Source organism: Sinocyclocheilus anshuiensis, unplaced genomic scaffold, assembly GCF_001515605.1.
Source record: "Sinocyclocheilus anshuiensis isolate Anshui unplaced genomic scaffold, SAMN03320099.WGS_v1.1 scaffold966, whole genome shotgun sequence".
NCBI classification, from domain to species: Eukaryota; Metazoa; Chordata; class Actinopteri; order Cypriniformes; family Cyprinidae; genus Sinocyclocheilus; species Sinocyclocheilus anshuiensis.
Genome location: NW_015540909.1, coordinates 560,598 through 571,391, shown reverse-complemented (window position 1 = coordinate 571,391; position 10,794 = coordinate 560,598). Strand labels below are relative to the sequence as shown.

The following is a 10,794-nucleotide window of genomic DNA, read 5'->3' as shown; positions in this document are numbered from 1 at the left end:
CACACACACACACACACACACACATGTCATAGCAAAGTCAGAATTACCTCCTCTCCTAGGTTCACGAAACGGTCATCCATAAAATGCATTGCTGTTGTAAGTAATCTTAAAGATTTCTAAATGCATCTACTTTCGGAAGGCCAAATAAAATGCTTTTGCTTTCGCCTAGAAACACACAGCGTCTCCCTGACATGGCTGCATCAACACTAACTGCGGTTACTGAAACCACGCCTTCTTTCTTTGCCTGCACATTTGGGTGGCATTATGCAAATATTTCCACATAGTGAGGTAGATATGTGGGGGCGTGTTAGAACAAGCCGTTTTAGGGGGGCGTGGCAGAGTCTTAACTTTGATAAAGAATATCTCTTTGGTTTTGAGACTTTAGTCTTTGCAACTTCAGGGATCTTATCTATGCACAATCAGCTTGTAACACTCCAAAGAGAAAGGAAAACTTGAAATCGCATCATATGACCCCTTTAACTTTAAACCGCATAAACACATTTCATTACACCAAATACACAAAATAATGTTCTTTTTAGCAGCATCATATGACCCCTTTAATGCATACTTTCTGAATAAAAAAATTTAAACAAACCTCAAACTTTTAAACAGTAGTGTATATATCATATTCTGTATAATAGAATAAAATCTTATTTTGACACTTAAAATATAATTGTGGCACCATGATGATTCAGTTGCATTTGACTTTGCCATAAGCATGCTGAAAGGCCACAGTAGTGAGCAGCCCTTCTGAGAGTAAAATGCTAAAATAAAATAGGACAAAAACCACTGCAAGCTGGAAATGACTTTGGCCAGCTGGGTATTTACAAAGTGATGCTAAACCATCTCTAATCTCTCAACCTATCTTGTTATTCACTAAATCTCTTCACATTAACCATAGAACGTCTCTTTTAGCTGACTGTACTCGCCAGTATCAGATGTCAGTGTTCTATAAATACAGATCGATCGGCATTTCTGGACAGTATGATTTTCCAAAATGCAACGCAGTGACGTGGGCCTACCGATTCTTCAGCTAATGCTGCATGCTGCCTCCATCAAAGAGAATATTTCATTCATGAATATTACATTGGAGAAATATAGAGCAGTGGTGCTTCATACGGCCTGTGGCTCAAGCTCACACAGCATACCAATGCTTGTGAAATCCAGCACTCGTTTACTCCCAATTTTTAAGAGAGAACATGCAAGTCAAATGGAATAACAAATTAATTTGTCTGGGCAGTAAAGAGAGAGTTGGAAACCATTGTGTGAATACAGCGTTATTATACCAGCCCATGCAGATCTCAGTAATGAAAAGTCCAGGGTTCCACACTTACACTTCGCTGGAGCTATTTAGACTGAAAGGGTCTACTTTGGGATTTGGATCTGAGCACATTGTCACAATATAAATAAGGTTTAAATGTCTCTCATCTAGCAAAGACTATCTCTCATTGGCACATGCCAACATGCTCTACTGATGTTTGCATTACAAACTAGTGATGTTACCCACCCCCCCACCCACCCCCAATGTCCAAACAATTTAAATAAATCCCTCAAATTAGGCTTTGATTGGTTAATCATGGAAGAATCATCTGCATTTATTGTTTGTTTAAACACTGGGGAAGGCTTTTCTGGAAACGTGCAGAGCAAAGCAATACTTCAGTCAATTAAAAAACTGTTGTTTTATGATATATTTTGCATTTAGTACTTCAGCATCATTGACTGATACTTCAGTCAATGCAAAAACATTGTATTTTATGATATTTTTTGCATTTAGTACAAATTACACAATCTGAGATGAAGCATGACGGTAAAGGAATGAAAGAAAACATGGCTAAGGAGCACTACTGTACTTCATTGACCACAATGGAACCCAGACACCACGAGACATGTTTTCTAGGTCTAGTTGAAAAAAGTGCAGTTATTACCTGTCTCTGTTTTCACAAGTGGCGGTTTAAAAAAGAAAAAGGAAAAAAAGGTTAATAATAGTTAAAATAACGCAAAAACGCGAGAAACGTTTTTGCAAGCTCAAGACTATTGTGAAAAAGAGGTGCATTTAGCATACTTTTAAAAGAGTACTTGTTAAAGAAAATAATATACTTTAAAATAAATTACTTAAAGGGATAGTACACCCAAAAATGTAAATTCTGTCATCATTTACTCACCCTCATGTCTTTCCAAACCTGTATTAATTTCTTTCTTTTGCTGAATACAAAAGAAGATATTTTGAAGAATGCTAGTGACTAGTCTCCCACTGACTTCAATATGTATGACTTCAATAGGTTTAGATGGGTATAAGATGTCAGAATTTACATTTTTGTATGGACTATCCCTTTAAGTGGCCCTTTATTTCATTATTATTATATTATCTGCAAGTACATTATTTTTAAAAATACACTTTCAGGACTTTCACATTCAATACAATTAAGTATACTTCTTTTTCACAAAGGGGAGCTACTCTACTCTCTAGCCAGTTACAGCTTTTAACAACACACAAATCAAAAACAAAAGCAACACATTTCATGCAAAACATGTCGTATTATAGCTTGGATTGCAAATATTCACCTTCAGTATCTCTGTGTTTTATAGGAAAGCCACAACTAAATTAAAAATAGCTACACTGGGCTTCACTTTGGCTGTAAATAAATGTAAAAAAAGCTCTACATTTTGACAGACCTGTCACTGCATGTCACTGAATGAAGAAATATAACTGAATTGAAGGGATTTATTGGCCATTTGTCATTTTCCAGGCTTATACGTTTTCTGTTAAACTGTAGTGAACAGAGTCTCTGCGGAAATCCAGATTTCATCTGTGATACCATTGAAAATGGGAAAAACTGAGGAATTTTAGACCCAGAAATAGAACAAGTACAAAGGTCTGCCTACCTGCCATTGTTGCAGCCCACCCCCCATACACGGATGTTGATTATGGGCTGACAATGGATGAGGCTAAGGTCCACAGGGTCCATTAGACTGAGAGTGTCCTTCTTGAGGACCATCATCATATCCTGACCCTGAACACACAACCACACACACACATACATATACACATGCGTTGAATAGTTACCATAACCTTCTGTAAGAGCTAAGCTAACTGTACTAAGCTGAGCTAATTTAATATAATTCAAACTGGATTGTAAAATAGTGCATAAACCTTATGAAACTTTACAATGGGTAACAGACCAAAATATATACTAGCAACACTCAGCAGTATATAACAATTTCTTGTGCTGTTGCAGAGCTAGCACACTAGTACTGCTATTACGCATGTCTGAATTAATCCAGCGGACCTCCAAGGATACTGGTGGGCCCCGGCTAAGCACATCTCATCTATTCTAAGTCACGTGTATGAGCCCAGGCTGTTCTAACCTCTCCCCAGGCGCCCACTGCGTCCTGGCCCTCTGCTTTGCTATGAGAGAGCTGCTGGATGCAGTTGTTCACCGCCAGACTAGTTTTGCCAGGGGTCAGTTCCTCCTCAGGGATCTCAACCCAGCCCAGTGAGCGCACAGCAAAACACTGAAAGACAAAGGCGGAGTTTTTCCTAACAGCACTCATACAATATAAGGCAAAAATAAGTTGACACTTGTTGATAAATCCATTAATCTCCCTAAGACTTTCCACTCTATGGCTAGACATAAGTAAAAATAAAAACATGTACACAATTAGGTATATTGGGAGATTTAAATTTACATTGTGAGATACAGTTACAAATGTAAGAGATACAGTTGCAACTGTGAGAAATAAAGTCACACTGTAATATAAAGTTATAGTTATAAGAAATAAATGAGCAATTACAAGAAATAGCCACAATTGCAAGATCTAAAGTCACAACTATAAAAAATAGACACAATCCAAGTAGTAGTCATTGTGATATTTAGTCACAGCTGTGAAATATATAGTCACACAATTACAAGAAATAGTCAAAATTACAGGAAATAGTCATATTGTGATATTTAAAGTCACAACTGTAAAATATGAAGCTTCAATTATGACATGTAGTTATACAATTTCAAGAAATAAAGTTGCAATTACAAGAAATAATGTCACAATTGCGAGATAAGAAGTCACAACTACAAGAAAAACAATTACAAGAAATGATTGTGATATTGTCACATTGTGATATTTAAAGTCACAGCTATGACATATATTGTCAAAATGATGAGATATTTAGTCATGAATTACAAGAAATAAACTTACAGTTACAAGAAATGAAATCATGTTGTGATATTTAAAGTCACAGCTATGACATATATTGTCAAAATTGTGAGATACGATTTCACAACTATAAGAAATTTAATAGAACGTTTTTGTTTGTTAATCTAAATTGAAAAGAGCTTTCTATACCAAACTCTTTAATAAGAAGGGTGGCGTCGCATACGTTTGGCCTGTAATTCATGTTGACATTCTGGACATCCATTTAGATGTTTCATACTGTCATACCTAAATATTTCTTAGTAAGCAAGTAGTCATTTAGCAGTTGCTTTTATCAAACATGACTCACAGTACACATATTACAACAAGAGGCACACTGATAATTGTTCATAGCTCACTCCTAGGAATCAAATCAGCAAGTTAACGTTTACCAGCCTGGTGACTGATGGAAGTTGAAATGTTTTGTACAGAGCATATATCTATGACCCAGCCTACTAGGATCAAAAGCAGTTGCTTTTATCAAATATGACTCACAGTACACATATTACAACAAGAGGCACACTGATAATTGTTCATAGCTCACTCCTAGGAATCAAATCAGCAAGTTAACGTTTACCAGCCTGGTGACTGATGGAAGTTGAAATGTTTTGTACAGAGCATATATCTATGACCCAGCCTACTAGGATCATTTTACACAGACTCAATAAAGCTGTGTCTTAAAATTGCATCTCTTGTGCATTTAGAGGTCGTAGCCCTCCACCCCCACCTTCTATATACACTCCACCAACACGTATGCACATATACACCCTACTGCATCACTAAACATGCCCTGATTGATGCTCCTTTCCAACTCTGACCTTTCACCCTCAGTGGTTACCTCAGGATGTGCTCTGCATTTCTTTTCGGTGTGATATGTGTGGGGCACAGTGACTAATAGCAGAGAAAACAGTAATACATTTTACATGTTGAACAGTATTAGGGCAGCACACAGCAAGATTCTACCTTGGAGTCTGGATCCACGTTGGCACAGAAATACTCTTCCTGCCAGGAGGGCCTGAAGCAGAGCAAGAGAGCACATCATTATGATAATGACTCATAATTAAATACTGTGCTCATTTGAGCAAAAAAAATATAAATAGGAATACAAATTAAGTCCTGAGATGCTGAACACGTGGTTATTTTTCTGTTTGGTGTTCTATTGAAAGCACTTTAATTTATGCTCTAGAAAAGGCTATATTCAGACTGCTGGGGTAGTTTGTCCTGCAAACAAGAAACATCTCCTATAATTATCACTCTCAGCTTTTTGCATAGATTCTTATGAACAAGTCACAGCATTTTGTGTATACTTCCTTCCTATAATAAATAGTGGTCTTGTAGAGGAAAATTATATAGTATAGAGCTATAAAATGAAAAGCCCTAGACTGGGTATTTGTCTCTAAAATAAAATAATAAAATAAAATAAAATAATAAAAAAACAGAATATTATTTTAAAAGTTAGTTTAAAGAACTGTAGTTCTGATTACAGTTATTGATATCGTTGATTTATTCTCAAAGCATGGAAGACACACTTTCTTTGTCTCATGGGAAACAAACAGACAAAAAAATAATTTATTAAAACTAAATAATACATTAAACTGAAAAACTAATTAGCTGAATAAGTCATTTAACTGAATATTAAATGAAAAATAAATGATTCATTTTTATTCTGCTCAAGTACACAAACAGTGCACTTTAACATATACTGAGGACAGAAACCTAATGTGCCAGAATCTAATGTTGCCCTCTGCCGTGTTATGCTGCCTGAAGGTGCTGACAAAATAAGTGAAGGTAATTGCATTCCTTGTAGCTGTCAACAATTCCCAAACAACTTAGCAGCAGCCAATCTCAGCTCTCCGAACAAATTCAGAAGAAAGGTCAGTCAATGACAAACCTGACACTTAATAAGGGCACGTTCCAGCCCGTTAAATGAATGTGTGTACACAGTATTTTGTCCTTTACTGGCAAAGACCATGTTTAGCACCACAAAGTGAGGGAAATCTCTTCTCAATGTTTTCAATTCCCCAGGTGAGTGCTCGCTTTTGTTCGAGCATTAGTGTGACTGGGGCCTCATGACCTGATATCAGAGTGTTTGGAGGTTAGCCAAAGGCAAAACGGCCTGTTTTACTCTCCATCTTACAGTTGTACAGGCCACACCTGACTGGCTGTCTAAAGCAGGGCCGCTTTCGTCATTTCCACTAGCAGCCAGTGGAGACGACATCTGTTCACAGAACTCCAGGTGTGTAATACCACCTTCAGGTATAAGAATGTGTTTGTTCAAATAAATGTCTTCTTGCTTCATTAAAGGATTAAACAAAAGGGGAAACAGATTTTTTTTTTCATTTCCAGCACCAGAAGGAGAATTTGGCTAAGCTTGTGTGTGTGTGTCTGGCTGCTAAGCTGTGCCAGAGTTTAATTTACATCAAGGATGCAAACTGACACAGTCCATGGGTAATGTGTTACTACACCCAGCATTGCAACAAATTAGTAGGAGACACATTTTTACCAAATTATTTTGTGGCTGTTGACACATTTTAACAAACTATTCAGTAGTATAAAAAGAACTTTGAAGACATGTCCCTTATGACTTTCATTAAATACGTGGAAACTGTTTATTACACTGCATTCTGGAAAACTTAATTCTGATTGGTCAAACATAAGATGATGTGGTTAAAAACTGACCATTGCACTGTGCAACTAAGCAGAAGAAAACTGCATAGCTTAGAGGTTTCTTTTTCATACTTCCATTTTTCTACTTTGTCAACTTCACCTCAGATGTTTCTCCTCAATTTCCTTAGCAGACAAAAATGGACATGAATGAGACTGTTAACATATAATATGGTTAATTACTGGGGTCTTTTTTCTCACAAGAAAGAAGCGATTTAAGTAAAAATTGCTCTCCATTTAATATTATGGAAGCTCATTTCTACCATGTACGAACAAAAACAATCATAATTTGGTATGTATAAATTAAGACAAATGAATGAGTCAAAATTATGACTTTAAAAGTTATTATTTTGACATACTAAGTCATAATTATGATTTTAAAAGTTTAAATGATGACATACCAAGTTTAAATTATGACAAAAAAGCAGCTAAATTATGACTTTGAAAGCTGTTATAATGGCATACTAAGTCATAATTATGAGATAAAAAAAAAAAAAGTCAGTTTCAACATAATACGTCATAATTTTGACTTGCAATAGTGATTTAGTAAGGTTTGCGGTATTCAGTTTACTTGTATTTGCCCCATTATTTAACAAATAAAAAAGCATGTCTTAACCCATTTTTATCCTGTGTTGTTTGTAAACTAATAACTAAATTACTAATAGTAACTAATTTGCACTTCTCTTGGTAGATTGTGTTGATGATTATAGAAATGATCTGGCAGCATCTTTAATTTGCGCATTGTCAGTAGAACTTTTCACTCCCATCAGTGTTTTTAAGAATTTGTGCTCTGTTCTGTTTTGTAAATCTAGCCCTAAAAATGAATTAATAATCATTGATATCTCATCTCATTGGTTATTGATATTGTTGAGATTTTTTTGAATAAAATAAAATAAAAGATGTCTGTTGAAGCACTCTACAGTCTCTCTGTTCTCACATAATAAAATATTTTAACTCAAAAGTCAAGATGCTGTATAATAAGTGGAACAACATTCCGATCTATTGAACCTGGAATATTTCTAACTCTTGTCCTCAGCAGTACAGTCATCAGCGCAGGTGTGATTACCTCACCTTTCGCTCAGAGATGGCAGAGGGTTTTCACTCAGTCTGCCTCTTGATTCCCGCCTGCCATCTGGTGCAGTCTGAGAAAATCAAGATTATAGGGATGTGACAGCTGACAAAAATGACACAAAACTACATAAACACACACACAGTCGATATCTGACACACACACACACACACACACACACACACACACACACAGATCAGAGTATCTCACCTTGATCTGGCTGGCAGTGATGCCGTTAATGGCGTTTTGTTCCTCCTCTGCACTGTAGGAGGGGTGCTGCCACTGTGTTGTGCCCGTGGGCACGTGCCAGTAATAGGTGCCAGTGCTGTCACGTATAGTGCGCCATCCTGGAGGCAGATCTGAGTCCAGCTCCAGACTCTGATCATTCCAGATGTTATCTGCACAGAGATCGGATTTCTGGATTAATCTGCATCTTAATAATATGTTATTAGCATTTCACATGCATGCTAACTTGAGGGTGGCACACACAGATTCTTGTAAACGTGCCATATTACAATTCCCACCAAGTAACACAGAGCCAGCAGCCTTCACACACACACTGAGATTCAGTGAGGTCACTGGGCTCAGATCTACTCATGAGAGACAGACCAGGCCCTAATCTGCCCACATGACACACAGCCTAAAATGAGGTCAAAACTAAAAGCAGCTCTCTCTTATTAAAAAGAGGGGCTGGACTAATGTTCATTTCCATTATCTTCATTCACCCTGTCTCTTTCACACAGACATTTCATACAGTTGTGGTCAAAAATTGCAGAATCTGCTAAATGTTAATTATTTTACCAAAATAAGAGGGATCATACAAAATATGTGTTATTTTTTATTTAGTACTGGCCTGAATAAGATATTTTACATAAAAGGTGTTTACATACTGTATAGTCCAGAAAACAAACTAATAGCTGATTTTATAAAAATGACCCTGTTCAAAAGTTTACATACACTTGATTCTTAATACTTTGTGTTGTTTTCTAGATTTTTGCTTTGTGATGGTTGTTTATGAGTCCCTAGTTTATTCTGAACTGTGAAACTGCCCACTATTCTTCAGAAAAATCCTCTAGATCCCGCAAATTCTTTGCTTTTCCTACATCTTTTGCATATTTAAAAACTTTCCAGCAGTGACTGTAATTTTAAAATCCATCTTTTCATCAGTTGTGGTATGCAGAAATTCACATTTGTGAATGCTTTAGAAATTATCAGACAGAATTCTGTTGCCTGTATATTCTTAGAGAGTAGAGTTGAGATTGTAGAGTTCATCCACACAGTTCATAAACTGTGGCCAAAACTCATATATAGATGGTGCACAGTGCCATACACACAAAGACAAACCATTCTCAGGGTAACATAAAAATAATGAAGTAAAGCCACACAGGGACCTTTGGGATTTAAACTGTAATTATATAGTTCATTATTAGTAAATTGTATAATTTATCTTTCTTACTTCCAAAAAAAAACAAAAAAAACATACATTTTACAATGCTGACATTAAAGTACATTTAATGTCATTTTAAATCTTTTAGATTTTTTTTTAATGTCATTTTAAATCTTTTAGATTTTTTTTTTCACTTAATTATGGTAAGATAGTTTAGCTTACAACCAATTGGCCAGTTTTTCCTTGTTTAAGCTTTTACAGCTTTTATGCGTGTCAAAGTCATCCTGTCAGGTCTCCTGATGATTTAGTGCTTCAGACATAGATAGGCATAGGGCTACTGGCAGAACAGAAAGCAGGAAAGAGCAGCTGTGTCTGCTGAATTATATTTGCCTGAATTTATCTCTAGCCTGAGAGAATCATTTAACACGTTGCATCTGGAGAGCCCTGTCCGTTCTCACAAATAACACAGTGCAGAAGGCTGGGGTGGGGGGGATGTTTGGGGAGAAAACAACACTGTAAATGTGTATGTGCAGTACTAGAACTGGGTCAGTAGTGACACGAGATTGCTTGGGCACGAGTATAAGAGTTGCCTCTGACATTCACACAGCGAGACAGAAAGACAGAGAGTTTCATGTGCATGTGAATGTTCATGTGCTGCCTTAAACGGGTCATATGATGAAGAGAAAGGAAAAATTGAAATCGCATCATATGACCCCTTTAAAAAGACTTACATTTTAATTGTTAATTTTTTGAGGAAACTATTGTGATAGATGTGTATTCTATACACTTGTAGCATTTGGACCAATCAGACACACATTTGTTCATTAGATTAAACAAATCAATTATTCATTAGATTAACAAATAATCACAGACCCCTCACCCAATAAAATACTGGGTGCCAGCATGTCTGGGAATGACCCCAAGCCCCTGGTTACCATGGCAGCCAGGACCACTCAGCCAGATCAGATACACGTTTACGACCTAAAAGTATGTAGAGCGAATCAACTCTTACTCAAGTCTCTCTACAATTAGGAAAGACACACAATGCCCATAAAAATGGACTCTGCTCTAATTAATTCATAGAAAAACCTTTCTGTGAATGAACATGCATCTTCTCTGGACATTGTGTATACCATTACTGTTCTTGTATATTGTCTTTTGAATTGTATACTGTTTTGTGTGTGTGTTATGATAAATCACTAGTTAATATAACCCCACCGATACCATGTTTGGTCTCTTTGAATTTGTCTTCTGATGATCTAAACAAGAGTGTATATTATATGTTGGTACATAGGCAATGTATTAGTGTTCTAAGAATCTTTAGTAATTTTGCATCAGCACCCAGTTCCATATGCAAATTACCATGCTCTCAGACAAAGGGTCATACAACTCCCAGTATTTCCAACCTCCCTCTTGGAATTTCAGCCTTTCTCATTGGACAAGCCCATCCTGAGAGGCATGAATCTTCTCAGACCTTAAAAAGGCT

General features: G+C 36.5%; 1 protein-coding gene across 2 annotated transcripts in view; it reads right to left on the bottom strand.

The window, feature by feature from the left end:
- LOC107689194 (amyloid beta A4 precursor protein-binding family B member 3-like) overlaps positions 1–10,794 on the bottom strand; it is a 28,217-nt gene that overhangs the window by 5,962 nt on the left and 11,461 nt on the right. The window contains exons 2-7 of one of the 2 annotated variants that reach the window (XM_016487123.1): positions 8,132–8,319; positions 7,924–7,994; positions 5,152–5,203; positions 3,367–3,513; positions 2,884–3,011; positions 1,926–1,931 (exon numbers count right to left, since the gene is read on the bottom strand). In XM_016487123.1, the coding sequence (XP_016342609.1) occupies positions 1,926–1,931; positions 2,884–3,011; positions 3,367–3,513; positions 5,152–5,203; positions 7,924–7,994; positions 8,132–8,319 (592 nt within the window). The remainder of the gene's footprint in view (positions 1–1,925; positions 1,932–2,883; positions 3,012–3,366; positions 3,514–5,151; positions 5,204–7,923; positions 7,995–8,131; positions 8,320–10,794) is intronic. The other variant, XM_016487124.1, reaches the window with a different exon arrangement.